The 20,837-nt window shown below is 46.0% G+C and overlaps 1 protein-coding gene across 1 annotated transcript in view; it reads left to right on the top strand.

Annotated features, from left to right (window-relative positions):
- The first annotated feature begins 542 nt into the window (after positions 1–542).
- LOC148046998 (uncharacterized) overlaps positions 543–20,837 on the top strand; it is a 47,414-nt gene continuing 27,119 nt past the window's right edge. The window contains 5 exon segments of the mRNA XM_087711788.1: positions 543–1,223; positions 1,305–1,773; positions 14,681–14,764; positions 14,813–15,858; positions 15,933–16,027. Coding sequence (XP_087567914.1) covers positions 543–1,223; positions 1,305–1,773; positions 14,681–14,764; positions 14,813–15,858; positions 15,933–16,027 — 2,375 coding nt within the window.

Below are 20,837 nucleotides of genomic sequence, written 5' to 3'. Positions count from 1 at the left end.
GAGACTCCCCTACATCCCCTGGCTGGGCCTTTCTCCACTTAAGAACCCATTAGATCACTTAATATCCACAAACAGGAGTTTGGGATTATGATTGTTCAGACCTGACCCCTCATTTACTGAATGCTTCACTGAATGACCAAGATTCCAGTCCCAATTGTAGCCATAAGTTGAGGACTAGCTACATTCAGAGCTTCCTTTTCACTGTGTCAAGGGACAGGAACCAAGGAGAAAAAGATAAGAGTCAAGGAACAACAGAAGAATTTGCTTCCTAGGTGTGTTGGGCGACCAAAATAATTGGATATTTCATCTTCGGTGTCCTGGGGGGCCATGTCCCATTTTGGAGGAGGAGGCAAGACTGGAAGACCTTCAAGGTCCCCTCCAAATGTAAGTTTTTGTGATTCTCTGTGTTTCTCAAAAGAAAATACAATTCTTTTGTTCTTCTTTCCAGCAGGAAAACAGCTGTGACCAAAGATGTACCCACAAGATACTATCTGCTATCAGTAGATAGTAGGAATTCAGAAAAGCCGCCACCGCCAGAAAGCATGGAGGGTGGGAAACTCTGGGATCCCCCATCAGACACAAGCAGCACCTCAAAAGATCACAAAAGAACCCATGAATGCTCAGAGTGTGGGAAATTTTTTAGTCTCCACTCCCTCCTTTTGACCCACAGGGAGGTCCATGTGGGAAGTGGATCCAGTCAAGGTTTGGAAGAAGAGAAATCCTTCTCTGGAAAAGAAGCCAAAGTTCTCAGAAGATCCCCGAGAATAAAACCCTATAAATGTGAGACTTGTGACTTATGCTTTCGTCAAAAGTCATACCTTCGTGCACATCAGAAAATCCACACTGGAAAGAAACCTCATCAATGTCTGGAATGTGGGAAATTTTTCCGTAAAAAAGCCTATCTCAGAAAGCACGAGAGCATTCACACAGGGGAGAAACCTTACAAGTGTTGGGAATGTGGGAAGAGCTATTCGCAGGAGTCAGATCTTCAGCGCCATAAAAAGATTCATTTGGGAATAAAGCCTTACAAATGCTTTGAGTGTGGGAATTGTTTTACCCTGAGTTCATCTCTTCGCAGTCATTTGAAAATACACACAGGGGAGAAAAACGAAAAGTGCCTCGAATGTGGGAAATGTTTTATCCAGAAATCACACCTGCGGCGACATCAGAGACGTCACACCGGAGAGAAACCCTATGAATGCCCAGAATGTGAGAGACGATTTGTGGATCCTTCTGACCTTCAGAGACACCAGAAGAGGCATGACGGGGGGAAACCCTATCAATGTGGGGAGTGTCGGAAACAGTTTCTTACTCAAGGAGAGATCCAGATTCATGAGAGGAGCCACACGGGGGAGAAGCCGTACAAGTGTGGGGAGTGTGGGAAATGCTTCTCCAGAAAAGACCTCCTTGGAAGGCATCAGAGGGTCCACACAGGAGAGAAGCCATACAGATGCATAGAATGTGGGAAATCTTTTGCTCAAAATGGAAACCTTTGGATCCATCATAAAACCCACACGGGGGAGAAGCCATATGAGTGCAACGAATGTGGAAGATTTTATCGTAGCTCATCAGCCCTTAGAAGTCATGTGAAGATTCACACAGGAGAAAAAAACTACAAATGTTTGGACTGTGGGAAAGCATTTGCTCATTCATCTGCCCTTAGAGTTCACAGCCGAATCCATACAGGAGAGAAACCTCACAAATGCTCAGAGTGTGATAAATGTTTTTCACGGAAAGATTCTCTTGTGCTGCATCAACGAATCCACACTGGAGGAAAAAATGTCTGCAATGTGGGAAATGTTTTGCCCAACCTTCAGAACTTTGCAGAAATCACGCAGGAGACTGGCATCACAAGTGTGCAGAGAGTGAGAAATTTTTTCATTGTAAATCAGAACTAAAAATGTACCAGAAAGTCCATAGCAGAGATAAATCTCTTCAGTTGGGAACAAGGCAGGAAACATTTTCTTTTCAAAAATCACACCTTACCGTTCATCAGGAATTTCAGTGACAGGAGGGAAATCCTACAATAGATAATTAAATTATAATGGTTGTTCTTTTAGGGTTGATGTTGAATTTGCTGGCTGAGGATGAAGAGGGAAAGTTTATTTTTTCTATTATGTTTTTTGGAAGGGTTTATTTCTGTTTTCACCTTGTCTTTTTCATATATTCGCCGATATATATTTGTATTATGTTTTTTTGATCTCTGTACAACATCCTTACTAAAATTATTGTTCAAAATAATCAGGAGAACTGTTTTCAGGATACAGGCTAGGAGTTCAAAAAAGTCAAGATGGCCGATAGATTGTGCCATGCTTTGCAGTCAAAGTCCTGCTGCTTTTTAGCTTTATATGTGATGCCCTTTAAAACAGCCGCCATCTTGATTCTTTTGACTCCATCTTCTCTAGATGGACACTGCTGACTTCCAGGGTGGAATCAAAAGGAGTAGATTTCGGGTGAACTTTAAGGAAAATGTCCTGGAGATTTGGATGGACTCCTGCTCCTAAAGGCAGATCACTGGTGGCTACCTACATGTGCCTGACACATTCATGATTATTTTGCACCACATCTTACTTAGAACATATAGGTCACCGGAAGTACGACTTTGAATTATGTAATCGGTTTGGTGTGAATAGTTAATTGGTAACAGGTTGCATCTCAGGCACTCCAAAATTTAGTGAATTTAGTTAGTTTCAAGTGCTCATAATGGAGGGTCACACAAGCACCATACTAGTGGCTATTATAGACCAGTTTATGACCTGAAGATACCTGAATTTTTTAAAAAATCCCAAGAGTTAAATTAAAATGTTTACCATCCTGTTAAGAGAGAACACCAACAAAGTCTTCAAGCAGCTTAGAGTTTGGTTCCAACTGTATGAGAGATGAAACACATGCCAGAGGTCCCCCCAGAGAAGCTGCCTTTATTAAGAGACAAAGGCCTTTCCCACCTCCCTCCCTCCTGGGGGTTAGATACAGAGGTTGTGGGTGAAGGCTGTAGAAAGCCAAAGGCTCAATGCTCCTAGGAGATCTCTTCTTTGACCAACAGCCCCATCAGGAAACCCACCCAGGCTCATGGTCTTCAGAGCCCCCCCCTCAATTTAAATTCTCACGATGGAATTATCATCATATAACCTTTGAACCGGGGGCTACTACAGATCAGTGTATGACTTAATGATTGCTGAATTAAAAGCTGCTGAGAGTAAAATTAAACATTTACTATCCAGTTAGTTGGAATCACCAACCCAGTCTTCTAGCACAGTGGTCTCCAACCTTGGCAACTTTAAGACTGTGGACTTCAACTCCCAGAGTTCCTCAGCCAGAGGAACTCTGGGAGTTGAAGTCCACAGGTCTTAAAGTTGCCAAGGTTGGAGACCACTGTTCTAGGAGAAAGAAAAAAAGGTGACTGAAGATGGCTGGGACTTCCTGCCCCTTGAACAGAGTTTTCCTAAACAAAAAATAAACTGAAAAGGGGACTCTCCCTTTTGACCTCTCTGCCTGCCCTCATCACCCAAGTCCGATCCGGGATATTGATCTCCATGGTTTTTTTTTTTACGTGTTTCTTCGTGAACACCTTGAAAAGTTCCCTGTTAGCTTAATAGCCCAGTTTTGGAGCTTTCTAACTTGCTTGTTTGTGGATTGGCCAATTGTACTGTTAAGGTTGCAACAGTTTCCTGGAGCCAGTGAAATGCCAGAGAGAGTGAGACTTGAGACGAGGCTTGCAAAAAATAATCAGCTTTTATTTATGGTTATCGTAAAGATGGTGACAAAACTATATCCAAAATATTCAAACAGATGCATGTAAGAAATATCTACACCCTGCAAGAGTGGCTCAAGAGTATTCTATACATTTTGGGCAGATAGAAACAAAGTTTAATCAGAGACAAAGATTCCTTACCAAAGTGATCTTTAAAGGGTTCTATTGTTCAAGCTCCTGTCTCTGTCTACCTTATCTGTGGAGTATTCCTATAGCCTTGTGTAGGGGATGGCTGCCCCCTTTGACCAAGTTGTTTTTCGGCAGAATGTTTTAAGGCAATGATGGCTAACCTTTTCCCCGTTGCGTGCCAAAAGAGGGGGGAGCACAGGGGGGGTCGTGCACGGGTGTGCCCACCCATAATACTATGTGTTCTGTCTCCCCTCCATCTGGTAATGAACACAGACACAGGCTTAGCTGTTTGCCACTCTTTATACACAGCAATTATAATCCTGTTGGCTGAAAGCCCAGACACAACTCACTGGCAAGATGTTAGCAGCAACCCAGACTCCCAACAGACACGGGAAAACAAGGCAGACCAGACAAGGAGTTCTCCAGATTAGTACGAATGGTTGTGTCCTGCAAAAGGACTCCTCCCAAAGTCTCTTCTTATATACTCTCTTGGGAGGGGCCAAGCCACAACCACCTGGCCTTCATTATCTCTTATGAGTCTGTCTCTGTAACTGCTGCCTCCATTTCTCTGCCCTCCGTTGCATGGCATCAGGGACAAACTCCCTTTGATCTTCCACACTGCTCCATGCCTCAGGCGCATCCTGGTGGCCAACCAGCCTCTGTGGTCCCTGCTCTGAGTCTGAACTTTGCCCAGGATCCTCCACTTCTTCCATAGCAGACTCATAGGGGTCCTCGCTATCGGTCCATCTGCAGTTCCAACTGCTCCTGCTGGGCCACAACAGCTATGCATGCAACCCCCATGCTCCCTGCTTTTGACGTGCAATGGACCCATTTTTCGCCCTTCCCAGGCTCCAGAGGCTTTCTAGGAGCCTGGGGAGGGCAAAAATTGCCCCGAGGTCCTACGGAATGTGAAAATCCAGCCCGACAGCCAAACCGGAAATCACTTCCGATTTGCTCATAGGGCCGTTTTTCGCCCTCCCTTCAGGGAAGCCTCCGGAGGGCGGAAAAGGGCCTTAAAAGATATATCTCGGAAGGCCCATTGCAGAAACGGAGTAAACAAAGTTTTAAAGCATTTCTTGAGATTCATAGTGTGGTATTAAAACGCCCCGACCTCGTTTCAATGGGGAGGAGAGAGTTTGGGGGAAAGAAAAGGTTTAAATTCACCGAATTGAGCTCAGCCCACCTGAGATCCTCTTTTTTCTGCTCCGTCTAAAAGGCGAGCAAGGAAACCAATGGCTTTTATGCGAATGTTTATCTTACGTCCGCTTTCAAAAGCTGTTTGGAGTCTGTCCAAAGCAACATTTTCCTTTTATTTTTATCTATTTTTGCCCTGAAGAGGCTGTGATGGGTCAGCCCCTTCCTGGTGGTTGTTTTACCAAGGAGAAATCCTAAGGAAGTTTAGAGGCCCATCTTACAAAGCAGGTAAGAGAAGCTGATGGCTAGAAAGGCTGCCTGAAATCATTTTCAAGTTTCAAGTTTAATTTTATTTATAGGCCCAAAATATTTTAAATATTTTGTTCAAAATGCCTATCCTATCCAAGGCAGCTCCAGAAACTGGAATACAAATTAGAATTTTAGATTTTGTTTCTTTGCCCGGCGAAACTTCCGAAATAATTTTCAGTTCCTTTATTAATATTTTGGAAAAAAACAATTTAAAACATAAAATAATTGCACATTGTGGAGACAACACGAACACAAATTTTGGAGGAAAACCAAGAAGAGATACAAATAATATTTTTTATAAATTAAACAAAAACCTTAATCAAAACATTATTGGTGTTGGTTGTGCAGTGCACATAATACATAACGCTATTCAAACAGCTGCTGATTTGTTGCCCGTAGATGTGGGAAATATTGTTCTTAAAATATATTCTTATTTCTATACATACACTGTGCGCGTTGAAATGCTTAAAGAATTTTGTGAAACTGTGGAAGTCGAATATCAGAAAATACTTGGATGCAGTAAAACGCCCTGGTTAGCTCTTTTGCCAGCTGTCGAAAGAATTTTGAAAATGTACGATCCTTTGAAGTCCTACTTTCTATCACAGGATAAATGTCCTAGATTTTTAGAAGAGTTTTTTGAAAAAGAATCTTCAAAAATTTGGCTAGAGTTTGTACACAATCAAGCAGCTGTTTTTCAAAACAGTATAAAACTTATTGAAGGTGATAAAATTTCGGTAATCGAAGTAGCGAATGAAGTTAATAATTTAAAATTTCAGTATCAAGAGCGGTTAGAAAATATTTTTATTCCCATAACTATCCGTAATAGTATAAGCCAGCTAGAAGAACAAGGTGCAATAAATCATGCAGAGATCATCAATGACATTCAAAAGTTCTATAGTAACTGCATAGATTATTTAGAAGAGTGGACGGTACAGTACAATGATATTGAACATTTTCATTGGGTTGCATTAAAACAAGAACTTAATTGGAATGATGTGCAAAACTCATTCGATCATATTAATCAAAATTTCCCAAATAGTAATATTTCTGAAAGTAATCTTTTGGATGAGATATCATTATTAAAAAAATATATTGATAAGGAAAAGGTTGAATCTTGGGCATCAGCAAAAATCACAATAGAGAACAAATGGCTAGAAATATTTCATCATTTTCAAACAAACCATATTTCATACAATAATGTATTAAAAATTGTGGAATACGCGCTGTCCTTACCAGGAACTAATGCTGCGACTGAACGCGTTTTTTCTATGGTAAATGAAGTGTGGACATCAGAAAAATCACAATTAAGTGTTGAGACTTTGAAAGCCATTTTATGTGTGAAATATAATTTAACAAATTCTTGTGAAGAATTTCATGACCTTTTAAACAACGACAGCAATCTACTAAAAAAAATTCAGTCAAGTGAGAAATATGACAAAGAATAAAATAATACTGTATATAATTTTGGTAAATATATTTATAAATGTAAATGTAAATAAATGTATTATATTTGTAAATTATAGTTATGTTGAAATAAATAAATAAATAAATATATATATATATATATATATATATATATATATATATATATATATATATATATATATATATATATATATATATATATATATATATATTACAATACTATTTTTGCGTTCTATGAAAATTTTTGTTGCTCCACGTAAAATTTTTAATCAAAACACACACACACACACACACACACACACACACACGGTCAATGGTGTCCCTCTTTACAAATATGAATATCTGGTCACCTTACATTAGGCTCCTCTCCAGATTATAAAAAGACTGCTTGTGCACACGCCCCTCTTGCAGAAGTCAACGCAGGAACTAATGTTGGAGAACATTATGGTGAGCTTGGCAGGCTGGATTGCTGCCACGTCTTATCTGTGCTGGATTGCTGCCCAAGCTTGTCTGTGCCGGTTTGCTGCCAAGGACCTGTCTTTCTGTTAATTAAATGCCGTAACTTATCTTTGGCTCAGAGTGTCTGTTGGTGTGGAACGAGGGGGTCAGAACACATAACTATTGTTTTTAAAGATCAAAACATTTAATAAAAATTATTTTTTAAAAATAAACAAGACATACAAATAAAACTTTTCTTTGTTTTGCTCCTGGGGGAGTTTTATTTGCTTTTGTTTCCATGTTGCTCTTTTGGTTGATTTTTCTTTTTACTAGATGGTTCTTTTAAGTTGTTCAGAAGGCCTCCGCACAGCCTGTTTTTGGGAAAGTTTTTTTTCTTGCTATTCTCTTTTTTTTGGAGGGATTCATTTCCCTTTTTTCATTGTCTTTTTCATATATTTACACACAGATATTTGTATTCTTTCTGTGCATATAATCCTTAATAAAACTTGCTCAAACCAATCAGGAGGGCCTTTTTCAGGAGACGCACTGGGAGGGGCCACGACTGACAAGATGGCTGTGCAGTCAAAGTGGGGGGAGGAAGTGGCTCTCAGATCTCCACTGGAGCAGGAAATGAGGGGCAAGGAGGAGGAGGAACCCATCAGGGAGTCCAGGGCCCATAGTTCCCAGCAGCTACTTAAGAGGAGGGAGCCACACCTCTCAGAGGAGGGGCAGGAAACATGAGAAAAAGGCTTCAGGACGATGCCCCCTTGAGGAGAAATGGGGAATTGTCTCTTCCAGAGGGATCCACCCTTGGTGGGGCGTCTGGAGGGGGGAGGAAAATGAGGGGAAGGGGAGGCACTTCCTGATGGACTGCTTCCACCTTCCCAGAGTAGAAAAGGGCAGGCAGACGCTCAAATGGTCCAGCAGTCCTCCTAGCATTCTGGAGGGGCCCTTGGATCATGGTGGGGCCTTGGTGGGGGGATCACAATAAGGATACCTACCCCCATCCTCCTGGGTTCTCCCAGCCCTTCAAGCCCCACCTATCCTGGATACACCAAACGTTTCTTCTACTAGACGGGAGGGCAGTGTGGGCTTCCTCCCCCACCCACTCTCAACCGGAATCATCTGATTGGAGGGGTGGACTAGATGCCCCCTTAAGGACTTTTAAGGCCAGGTTGGGTCTGCCAAGATTTCAGAAGGGAAAAGTGGAGCCAGTGGTCTCTATGGAGAGCCTCCATCCTCCAGGTCATGGTTGTCCCTAAGATTCTTTTCCAAAAGGAAACCGGACTTTCTTGGTTTTTTTCCCCTGAAAACATTTCCCTTCTCATCCAGGAAGCTTCCCCAGTTCTGACTGTGGTGGAGGATGGAAGAATTGATATTCCTTACAATCCTTTGGTTTTGAATCAGGGTGCAAAGGGGTGTGGAGCCTTCCTGAGGCTGCTGAAAGGACCCTGTTGTAGACCGTAGGAGGGGCGTCCTTTCCCCTCCCCCTGTTGTGGGAGGGCTCCTAATTTTGGCAAAGATGGCCACTTTGGCCCCTCTCCCCATCCAGGGCTCCTCTCTGTCCAGAAGGTGGACGTGGCTGTCCCAGAAAGAGCCACCCAGGGCTTTTCAGGTGCCGATGGGCCTCTCCTCCTGATGGGTTTCTCCTTTGAGACACAATACAAATCCTTCCTTTCTCCCCCCCCCCTCCCAGTCAGTCAGAACTGAAGAAGCTTCTTAGATGAGAAGTAAAACATTTTCAAGAATTCTTTTTTCCTTCTGACTCAGTCCCGGGGGGGGGGGGAGGAGCCCCCAACAGCGGCCAGTCCAGAGTCTTTTTTAAAAGATAACAGGAGGGGGGAGGCAGAGAGACGCTGGGGCCCCCAGACACCCCTCCCTGCAGCCCTGTTTCTGCCTGCATTGGCTGGCTAAATTTTCAAGTTTCCGTCGGACCAGCAGCTCCTCCAGAGATGAAAAGTTCTTCCTCCCGAGAGCCCAGAGTGAAGGAACCCCCAGATAAGTTCCCCCCAAGCCCACCCCCAGGGGAGACGTCCCTTCAGCACCAAGGACTCTGCGTTGGCCTGTGGGACAGACCCTCCCTCCAGAAGTTGCTTCCTGCTGCAGCTGCCCTGGGACTACAGTTGAGGAATGGGAAGCCAAAGTTCTCTCCTCGGGGGGCCAGCTGGTCCTGGGTTCAAATCCCGATGCTCCCAACCTCACCTTTGAGCCTGGTATGGTCTGGCCCAGGTCCTGCTTTGATCAAAGGTCCGTAGAGCCAGGTCGGATGATCTCCGGGGAAGGAGCTTATTGAAGGGGGTGAGTCGGGACCCTGAGGAGCCCCTTTCTCCCTCCTCCTTCTCTCACAAGTACTGAGGGTGCCTCTCAGGCCCCCCTCCTCCCACAGACAAGCCCCCTCCTTACGGGGAGCCTCCTTCCCCGCTTCGCTTCCAGGGAGCCAGCACCCCCCCTCCCCCGCAGCAGCATCGGGGGAATCCTAGCAGAGCCCATCGATGCTGCCCCACAAGCTCCCCCAAAGAAAGGCGAGAAAGACGCAGATGGTCCCAGCCCCAGAGGCCGCATCTGTGAGTCTGGATTGTGGGGAAGGGAGCGTTCTCCTTGGACTTGGGAATTGGGAGTAGCCGCGAAAGCGAAAGGACCAATGGGAATTCTCCTTTCTGCAGCGTCATCAGTCTCCGGGCAGAGTCTCTTGTCTTCACACGCTGGAGGAGAGAGTTCAGTCTTTGGGGAGGGGGCGCAGCTCGAGGGGGGCGTTCATTTCAGAGCCAGAGGAGAGCGTGGACTTCTTTTACCCCTCCCCACCGATCAGACGTGGAGTGGGGCTGCATTGGATGAAAAAAGAGGAGGCGCAGCCCAAGAGCCCGTGAAGACTTGGGGTTTCAGAGTCTGAAATTGGCTGGTTAAATTCCCTGTCTCAGCATCAACTCCTGGAGAGATAAAACGCCCCCCCCAAAGAGCCTAGAGTGAAGGAGCCCCCAGGAGATGCCCCCCAAGGAGAGACACCCCTTCAGCAGCAAGGACCCTGTTCTACGCCTGTGGGACAGACCCTCCCTCCAGAAGTTGCTTCTTGCTGCAGCAATCCCGGGCGACAAATGAGGAATTAGAGGCGAAGGTTCTCCCCTTAGGGAGCCAGCTGGCCCTGGGTTCAAATCCTGATGCTGCTGTGGCCTGGCCCAGGTCCTGCTTTGAGCAACAGTCCTGCAGAACCAGTTCAGATGATTTTTGGGGAGGGGAGGCTTGACTGCAGGGGGTGTCTGGGTGATGTGAGAAGGGGACTCCCAGATTCCCTGGTTATACCCAACTTTTCTTCTCCCCACAACTTGTCCTACTATCAGCATTTCCATGAAGTTGGGGTTCATTCCTCTACAGCCCCCCAAGGTCATCTTAAAGGGAGGGTGTCCAGGGCCCCTCAACAAAGGAAGTTTGTGGGACCCAATTCAGGGGAGCAACCCCCCATATGCTTCTCCCTCGATTTCCACTTCCCATCCAGGTTCGGATTCAGCAATGGGGCATTATAGGATTGGGGGGGGGGTTTCTGGGTCTCCTCAAATTCAGGATCTCCCCCCAAAAGGGAATTGAAGCTCAATTTCCCACACCTTAAAAATGGAGATTCAGAAGAAAAACTGAAGTTGCAAAAACACTTTTGCCCCCCCAAAAAAGCATCTTTTTCGATGCAGGAAACTCAGTCTCTATTTCAGGCTCCGGAAGATCCCACTCCCACCCAGCCACGAGTGGCGGGGGGCATGTCTTATCCACATCGGGGGGCCTCTCCGCCACCCCTTCCCACCTCGGCCACAACAAGGGAATGGGGGGGGCCTCCCTCTTCGTCCAGCGTGGGGGGATTGCGACAAGCAAGGGGGCGGAGACCACGCGGAGATCGAGATTCCTGCAGGATCCCGCCTCTCTTATCCTCGACCCCTTTTCCCACTGCGGAGATCCCAGCCTCTTTCTCTCCCCCCACTCCTTCCCCCAGGAGCAGCGAGGGTCCCTCTCCTCCCACAGACGAGCCCCCTCCTTACCCCCTTCACTTCCAGTAGAGCCCCACAAGCCCCCTTAAAGAGAGGGGAGAAAGACACAGATGCTCCCAGCCCCAGAGGACGCATCGGTGGCTCTGGATTGGGTGGGGAGGGAGCGTTCACCTTGAACTTGGGAATTGGGAGTAGCCGCGAAAGCGAAAGGACCAATGGGAATTTCCCCTTTTGAAGCGTCATCAGTCTCCAGGCAGAGTCTCATGTGTTCACACGCTGGAGGAAAGAGTTCAGTCTTGGGGCGCAGTTCAAAGGGGGCGTCCGTTGCAGACCCAGAGGAGAGCGTGGACTTCTTTTTGCCCTCCCCACCGATCCGGCGCGGAGTGGGGATGCAGTGGAGGAAAAAAGAGGAGGGCAGCGGCCCCAAAGCTTCCGAAGACTTGGGGGTCTCTGAGAGGACTGAACGGGGAATCCTTGGGCACCTTAAAACACCTGCGCACGCACAAACAGAGAGTGTGAAATTTCCCGCGTGGGAGAGTCCCTCCCCTAATCATGTAGGGTCGCTGACACCTCAGCCCTTTCCGAGCCCCCCCCCCCCCAACATTCCACTCCCCTGGGAAATTCTCCGCTGCGCTCTCTCGGGAAAGGCTCAGCTTCGCTTCCCGGGAAAAAGAACCGAGATTCCTTTCTTGAAACACGTGTCTCTCTTACTCAGAACGTCTGGAGGGAGCGGCTCCTCCGCATTTCCCGCCCCTCGACCCCAAACGTGACACAGATACCTATCGGAGGATCAGAGGAGGATTCGGAGCACGTGGTCCTAACTGGGGGCGATATTGGACTGAAGGGGCAAAGAGAGGAAGAGGCTAAGGGGCGGGGCTTCAGGGCGGGGGCGGGGCCCGAGAGGAGAATAGAAGCCCCGCCCCATCCCATCCCCCCTACTGGATCTCCATTTCCCTCCGCGTGTCCCGCTTCGACGCTGGATCCCTCGGGAGAGATTCAGGTAGGGCTTCTCTCCCTCCAGCCTGGAGATCTTTTCCCCGCCAGGAGGGAGGGAGCTGCGGATCCCGCTCTTAGGGTTTTCCTCGGGTAGATCCGGCTCTTGAGTTCCCTGCAGGTAGGGATCCCTCCCTTCCCTCCAGGGAGACAAAAGGGGTTCCGTCCACGCCTGGATCTGCCCCCTCCTCGCCAAGGCTCTTCGGGGAGCTCCGGGTGGAGCCGGGAAGGAGCTTTGGGGAAGTCGCTTTCAGAAGGTCCCTCTATGATCCGTCAGAGCATGAGGTCTCTGAGGAATCCTATCCAGCACGTGCAGGTGGAAAAATGGAGCTTTAAAACCTTTGTTGAGACTAATCCCATCGCAGTAGGGAGGGGGAGGGTTTTGGAGGAAATAAAAGTTTAAATAGAATTGAGTCCCTCTTTCTTTCTTCCCAATATATAAGGTGAACAATGAAATCCTTTGCTTTTTCACTGATGATTATTTTGCTTCTGATTTTAAAAGCTGGGTAGAGTCAGTAAATACCAGCATTTTCCTTCTTCTTCCCTGAAAGGGCTATGAAGTGGCAGCCCCTTCTTGGTGGATTTTATACAAAGCACAAATTCTAAGGACATTTTGAGGCTGGTCTTGTAAAGCAGGTAACAGAATAAACTGATGGCCAAAATTTGGCTGCCTTTCATCATTGTAAATATTTCCCAAAAGACCTATCCAAGGTAGCTCTAGGGCCCAGGAAGCCTTGAATATTTGCAGCCTCCAAAAGAGCAGGAAAAAGCAGCCCTTTTCACACCTGCTCTTCCTCATCTGATCTCTCTCACCTTCCTTTGAGTTTCTCTACTCACAACTATGCATTGGTCCCTCCTGGGCTTCCACATTGCTGGTTTCTTCCATGTTGGCTTATCAAGATCTTCTTGAATTTTAGATCCTCTCTCCGTTATTTGTAACATAAACAATTAATCCCATTTCCGCCTCCCTCTTCCAGGTCATTTATAGACTACCTTCAACATTACAGTCAGCATCTGAGTCTCTTTCATTTCTCTTTGCAGGAGACCAGTGAGGATGTCTCCGTGAACTCCAAAGAGGGGAAAGGGGCTTTGTGGGATCACAACCCACAAGTTTTATCTGTGACTCCGTTCTAGAGAATTTGGAAATCTTGGTTCAGTTGGAGAAGCGGCTTCCTGCGCAAAGGGCCAATCAGTTAAGGAGAAATCAAACCGGTCAGTGGTTACGGTCATACCTGGCCTTGACCCAGAGGTGTAACAAGTAACCCAGAGACCTCTTAACTGCAAATTTAAAAGTGAGTAAATAAATCTTGGTGACATCTTGATTGGGAAAATAAGCATTTTTATCTTTAGTGGACAAATGAGCAATGTAGAAAAATTGGCTTTTGCTCCAAAGATGCTGAATGAAAGTAAAATATAGTTCCATTCGGGTCTATACATTGAGTGCTATTGGTCAGCCAGTCATAAATCCATCTGTTGGTGATGCTCTCAATCCCTCATTTTTCTTCTTTTGCAAAGAAGTAAGCCGGGGTCTACTTTGTCACACCCCTTCCCGAAATCCAAGTATATTGTCTGCACTGAATGTTCCTGTTCCATTAATTCTGTCACTTGGTCAAAGAATGCAATAAGGTTTCTCTGCCATGGTCTGTTTTTGACCAGCCCATGTTGGATTCTAGTAATAGCTTTGCTTGTTTCTAGACTTCCCCAGATCCCTTGCTTGATTATCTTTCCCAGGATCTTCCCAGGTATTGATGTCAGGCTGTTGAGCAATTTCACGGGTCATTAAGCAGACAAGGTCCCAGGTAAGCAATCTGGGGTTGCCTTATGTGGGAGGAGAGGCCATGTGAGTCTTGGCACAAGTCATAGGCTGGTTGAGGGGCTCCTGGAGAAACTTTGGAGATGCTTTGTCTTCAAAGGACCTCCCCCGCCGCAGAGACTCCCCTAACATCCCCTGGCTGGGCCTTCCTCCACTTAAGAACCCATCAGATCACTTCATATCCGCAAACAGGAGTTTGGGATTATGATTGTTCAGACCTGACCCCTCATTTACTGACTGCTTCACTGAATGACCAAGATTCCAGTCCCAATTGTAGCCATAAGTTGAGGACTAGCTACATTCAGAGCTTCCTTTTCACTGTATCAAGGGACAGGAACCAAGGAGAAAAAGATAAGAGTCAAGGAATAACAGAAGAATTTGCTTTCTAGGTGTGTGGGGTGACCAAAATAACTGGATATTTCATCTTCAGTGTCCTGGGGGGCCATGTCCCATTTTGGAGGAGGAGGCAAGACTGGAAGACCTTCAAGGTCCCCTCCAAATGTAAGTTTTTGTGATTCTCTGTGTTTCTCAAAAGAAAATACAATTCTTTTGTTCTTCTTTCCAGCAGGAAAACAACTGTGACCAAAGATGTACCCACAAGATACTATCTGCTATCAGTAGATAGTAGGAATTCAGAAAAGCCGCCACCGCCAGAAAGCATGGAGGGTGGGAAACTCTGGGATCCCCCATCAGACACAAGCAGCACCTCAAAAGATCACAAAAGAACCCATGAATGCTCAGAGTGTGGGAAATTTTTTAGTCTCCACTCCCTCCTTTTGACCCACAGGGAGGTCCATGTGGGAAGTGGATCCAGTCAAGGTTTGGAAGAAGAGAAATCCTTCTCTGGAAAAGAAGCCAAAGTTCTCAGAAGATCCCCGAGAATAAAACCCTATAAATGTGAGACTTGTGACTTATGCTTTCGTCAAAAGTCATACCTTCGTGCACATCAGAAAATCCACACTGGAAAGAAACCTCATCAATGTCTGGAATGTGGGAAATTTTTCCGTAAAAAAGCCTATCTCAGAAAGCACGAGAGCATTCACACAGGGGAGAAACCTTACAAGTGTTGGGAATGTGGGAAGAGCTATTCGCAGGAGTCAGATCTTCAGCGCCATAAAAAGATTCATTTGGGAATAAAGCCTTACAAATGCTTTGAGTGTGGGAATTGTTTTACCCTGAGTTCATCTCTTCGCAGTCATTTGAAAATACACACAGGGGAGAAAAACGAAAAGTGCCTCGAATGTGGGAAATGTTTTATCCAGAAATCACACCTGCGGCGACATCAGAGACGTCACACCGGAGAGAAACCCTATGAATGCCCAGAATGTGAGAGACGATTTGTGGATTCTTCTGAACTTCAGACACACCAGAAGAGGCACAAGGGGGAGAAACCCTATCAATGTGGGGAGTGTCGGAAACAGTTTCTTACTCAAGGAGAGATCCAGATTCATGAGAGGAGCCACACGGGGGAGAAGCCGTACAAGTGTGGGGAGTGTGGGAAATGCTTCTCCAGAAAAGACCTCCTTGGAAGGCATCAGAGGGTCCACACAGGAGAGAAGCCATACAGATGCATAGAATGTGGGAAATCTTTTGCTCAAAATGGAAACCTTTGGATCCATCATAAAACCCACACGGGGGAGAAGCCATATGAGTGCAACGAATGTGGAAGATTTTATCGTAGCTCATCAGCCCTTAGAAGTCATGTGAAGATTCACACAGGAGAAAAAAACTACAAATGTTTGGACTGTGGGAAAGCATTTGCTCATTCATCTGCCCTTAGAGTTCACAGCCGAATCCATACAGGAGAGAAACCTCACAAATGCTCAGAGTGTGATAAATGTTTTTCACGGAAAGATTCTCTTGTGCTGCATCAACGAATCCACACTGGAGGAAAAAATGTCTGCAATGTGGGAAATGTTTTGCCCAACCTTCAGAACTTTGCAGAAATCACGCAGGAGACTGGCATCACAAGTGTGCAGAGAGTGAGAAATTTTTTCATTGTAAATCAGAACTAAAAATGTACCAGAAAGTCCATAGCAGAGATAAATCTCTTCAGTTGGGAACAAGGCAGGAAACATTTTCTTTTCAAAAATCACACCTTACCGTTCATCAGGAATTTCAGTGACAGGAGGGAAATCCTACAATAGATAATTAAATTATAATGGTTGTTCTTTTAGGGTTGATGTTGAATTTGCTGGCTGAGGATGAAGAGGGAAAGTTTATTTTTTCTATTATGTTTTTTGGAAGGGTTTATTTCTGTTTTCACCTTGTCTTTTTCATATATTCGCCGATATATATTTGTATTATGTTTTTTTGATCTCTGTACAACATCCTTACTAAAATTATTGTTCAAAATAATCAGGAGAACTGTTTTCAGGATACAGGCTAGGAGTTCAAAAAAGTCAAGATGGCCGATAGATTGTGCCATGCTTTGCAGTCAAAGTCCTGCTGCTTTTTAGCTTTATATGTGATGTCCTTTAAAACACCCGCCATCTTGAATCTTTTGACTCCATCTTCTCTAGATGGACACTGCTGACTTCCAGGGTGGAATCAAAAGGAGTAGATTTCAGGTGAACTTTAGGGAAAATGTCCTGGAGATTTGGATGGACTCCTGCTCCTAAAGGCAGATCATTGGTGGCTACCTACATGTGCCTGACACATTCATGATTATTTTGCACCACATCTTACTTAGAACATATAGGTCACCAGAAGTACCACTTTGAATTATGTAATCGGTTTGGTGTGAATAGTTAATTGGTAACAGGTTGCATCTCAGGCACTCCAAAATTTAGTGAATTTAGTTAGTTTCAAGTGCTCATAATGGAGGGTCACACAAGCACCATACTAGTGGCTATTATAGACCAGTTTATGACCTGAAGATACCTGAATTTTTTAAAAAATCCCAAGAGTTAAATTAAAATGTTTACCATCCTGTTAAGAGAGAACACCAACAAAGTCTTCAAGCAGCTTAGAGTTTGGTTCCAACTGTATGAGAGATGAAACACATGCCAGAGGTCCCCCCAGAGAAGCTGCCTTTATTAAGAGACAAAGGCCTTTCCCACCTCCCTCCCTCCTGGGGGTTAGATACAGAGGTTGTGGGTGAAGGCTGTAGAAAGCCAAAGGCTCAATGCTCCTAGGAGATCTCTTCTTTGACCAACAGCCCCATCAGGAAACCCACCCAGGCTCATGGTCTTCAGAGCCCCCCCCTCAATTTAAATTCTCACGATGGAATTATCATCATATAACCTTTGAACCGGGGGCTACTACAGATCAGTGTATGACTTAATGATTGCTGAATTAAAAGCTGCTGAGAGTAAAATTAAACATTTACTATCCAGTTAGTTGGAATCACCAACCCAGTCTTCTAGCACAGTGGTCTCCAACCTTGGCAACTTTAAGACTGTGGACTTCAACTCCCAGAGTTCCTCAGCCAGAGGAACTCTGGGAGTTGAAGTCCACAGGTCTTAAAGTTGCCAAGGTTGGAGACCACTGTTCTAGCAGAAAGAAAAAAAGGTGACTGAAGATGGCTGGGACTTCCTGCCCCTTGAACAGAGTTTTCCTAAACAAAAAATAAACTGAAAAGGGGACTCTCTCTTTTGGCCTCTCTGCCTGCCCTCATCACCCAAGTCCGATCCGGGATATTGATCTCCATGGTTTTTTTTTTACGTGTTTCTTCGTGAACACCTTGAAAAGTTCCCTGTTAGCTTAATAGCCCAGTTTTGGGGTTTTCTAACGTGCTTGTTTGTGGATTGGCCAATTGTACTGTTAAGGTTGCAACAGTTTCCTGGAGCCAGTGAAATGCCAGAGAGAGTGAGACTTGAGACGAGGCTTGCAAAAAATAATCAGCTTTTATTTATGGTTATCGTAAAGATGGTGACAAAACTATATCCAAAATATTCAAACAGATGCATGTAAGAAATATCTACACCCTGCAAGAGTGGCTCAAGAGTATTCTATACATTTTGGGCAGATAGAAACAAAGTTTAATCAGAGACAAAGATTCCTTACCAAAGTGATCTTTAAAGGGTTCTATTGTTCAAGCTCCTGTCTCTGTCTACCTTATCTGTGGAGTATTCCTATAGCCTTGTGTAGGGGATGGCTGCCCCCTTTGACCAAGTTGTTTTTCGGCAGAATGTTTTAAGGCAATGATGGCTAACCTTTTCCCCGTTGCGTGCCAAAAGAGGGGGGAGCACAGGGGGGGTCGTGCACGGGTGTGCCCACCCATAATACTATGTGTTCTGTCTCCCCTCCATCTGGTAATGAACACAGACACAGGCTTAGCTGTTTGCCACTCTTTATACACAGCAATTATAATCCTGTTGGCTGAAAGCCCAGACACAACTCACTGGCAAGACGTTGGCAGCAACCCAGACTCCAACAGACACGGGAACACAAGGCAGACCAGACAAGGAGTTCTCCAGATTAGTACGAACGGTTGTGTCCTGCAAAAGGACTCCTCCCAAAGTCTCTTCTTATATACTCTCTTGGGCGGGGCCAAGCCACAACCACCTGGGCTTCATTATCTCTTATGAGTCTGTCTCTGTAACTGCTGCCTCCATTTCTCTGCCCTCCGTTGCATGGCATCAGGGACAAACTCCACACTGCTCCATGCCTCAGGCACATCCTGGTGGCCAACCAGCCTCTGTGGTCCCTGCTCTGAGTCTGAACTTTGCCCAGGATCCTCCACTTCTTCCATAGCAGACTCATAGGGGTCCTCGCTATCGGTCCATCTGCAGTTCCAACTGCTCCTGCTGGGCCACAACAGCTATGCATGCGACCCCCATGCTCCCTGCTTTTGGCGTGCAATGGACCCATTTTTCGCCCTTCGCAGGCTCCAGAGGCTTTCTAGGAGCCTGGGGAGGGCAAAAATTGCCCCAAGGTCCTCCGGAATGTGAAAATCCAGCCCAACAGCCAAACCGGAAATCACTTCCGATTTGCTCATAGGGCCGTTTTTCACCCTCCCTTCAGGGAAGCCTCCGGAGGGCGGAAAAGGGCCTTAAAAGATATATCTCGGAAGGCCCATTGCAGAAACGGAGTAAACAAAGTTTTAAAGCATTTCTTGAGATTCATAGTGTGGTATTAAAACGCCCCGACCTCGTTTCAATGGGGAGGAGAGAGTTTGGGGGAAAGAAAAGGTTTAAATTCACCGAATTGAACTCAGCCCATCTGAGATCCTCTTTTTTCTGCTCCATCTAAAAGGCGAGCAAGGAAACCAATGGCTTTTATGCGAATGTTTACCTTACTTCCGCTTTCAAAAGCTGTTTGGAGTCTGTCCAAAGCAACATTTTCCTTTTATTTTTATCTATTTTTGCCCTGAGGAGGCTGTGATGGGTCAGCCCCTTCCTGGTGGTTGTTTTACCAAGGAGAAATCCTAAGGAAGTTTAGAGGCCCATCTTACAAAGCAGGTAAGAGAAGCTGATGGCTAGAAAGGCTGCCTGAAATCATTTTCAAGTTTCAAGTTTAATTTTATTTATAGGCCCAAAATATTTTAAATATTTTGTTCAAAATGCCTATCCTATCCAAGGCAGCTCCAGAAACACAGAATTTTTGTGCTTTGCAGCCTCCAAAAAGAGCAGGAAACAACTGCCCTTTTCCCCATCTGACCTTTCAGATTTACTATTTACAACTGTTTCATCTCCTGTCCTCGACCCCTTTTCCCACTACTAAGTTTTCAAGGGGGAAAAAAATCCAAGAAAGTCCAGCTTCCTTTTGGAAAAGCATCTTAGGGACAACCATTACTTGGAGGATGGAGGCTCTCCATAGAGACCCCTGGCTCCTCTTTCCCCTTTTGAAATCTTGGCAGACCCAGCCTGGACTCCTAAGGGCCTTAAAAGTCCTCAAGGGGGCATCTAGTCCACCCCTCCAATCAGAGAAAGATTCCCGTTGAGAGTGATGGGGTGGGGGGTTGAAAAGGAAGTCCACACTGCCCTCTGGTCCTGGCATGAAGGAGCCCCCTGAAGCTGCAACACCCCCCCAGACAATATCTTCCCCTCTCTCACCTTTTCTGCTTCTATTTGAGTGGGGGTCCGAGTTTCTCTTCCAAACTCTCCCTTTGGGGCCCCCTCCCTTTGAGATGGACTTGTGGGGGCTACAAGGGAGTCTATTTGGGCGTGGGCAGGAAAGAGGCATTGAAAGTTGTTCAAAGGAAGCTCTCAGGGCTGAAGATTGCGGGGGGGGGGGGGGGGAGAAGAAAAGTTTGGGGTATCCAGGATAAGTGAGGGTTGAAGGGCTGGAATAGCAGTAGACTTATATATCACTAATTTCAATTATGTATAATCCCACCAATCATCTATCAAGTATGCTTATGTTCATTATTGTTCTATAGCAATAGCAGTAGACTTATATACCGCTTCATAGGCCTTTCAGGCCTCTCTAAGCGGTTTACAGAGAGTCAGCATATTGCCCCCAACAATCTGGGTCCTCATTTTACCCACCTCGGAAGGATGAGTCAACCCTGAGCCGGTGAGATTTGAACCGCTGACCTGCTGATCTAGCAGTAGCCTGCAGTGCTGCATTTAACCACTGCGCCACCTTGGCTCTTGGAAGAGCCCAGGAGGATGAAGGTAGGTATCCTTATTGTGACCCCCGTCCCCAGATGCCCCCCAAAGGCCCCACTGGGATCCTCTCGGCTTCCACGTTCAGCAGCAGGCTTGGTCCCTTCACAGGGTCGCTTTTCTCCGCGCCCAAGAAAGATCAAAAGGTGCGGAGCAGCAGCCTTTAAGTACAAAGCTGGCATAGCCGCCTACAGGTAAGAAAATGGACCAGTGAGGGAAGGAGCCCCCCTGAAGCTGCCGGTGTTGCAGCCATCCCCCCATCCCGCAGTTGGAGCTCCCAAGCGGAAGATGTCCTCGGCTGTTGTGAAAAAAGCGGCAGCTCT

This window comes from Thamnophis sirtalis, unplaced genomic scaffold (genome assembly GCF_051295495.1).
Source record: "Thamnophis sirtalis isolate CommonGarterSnake01/CBP01778 unplaced genomic scaffold, rThaSir2_p1.2 scaffold_3, whole genome shotgun sequence".
In the NCBI taxonomy this organism is placed as follows: Eukaryota; Metazoa; Chordata; class Lepidosauria; order Squamata; family Natricidae; genus Thamnophis; species Thamnophis sirtalis.
The sequence above is the reverse complement of the archived record's forward strand: the minus strand, read 5'-3'. Positions and strand labels throughout refer to the sequence as shown.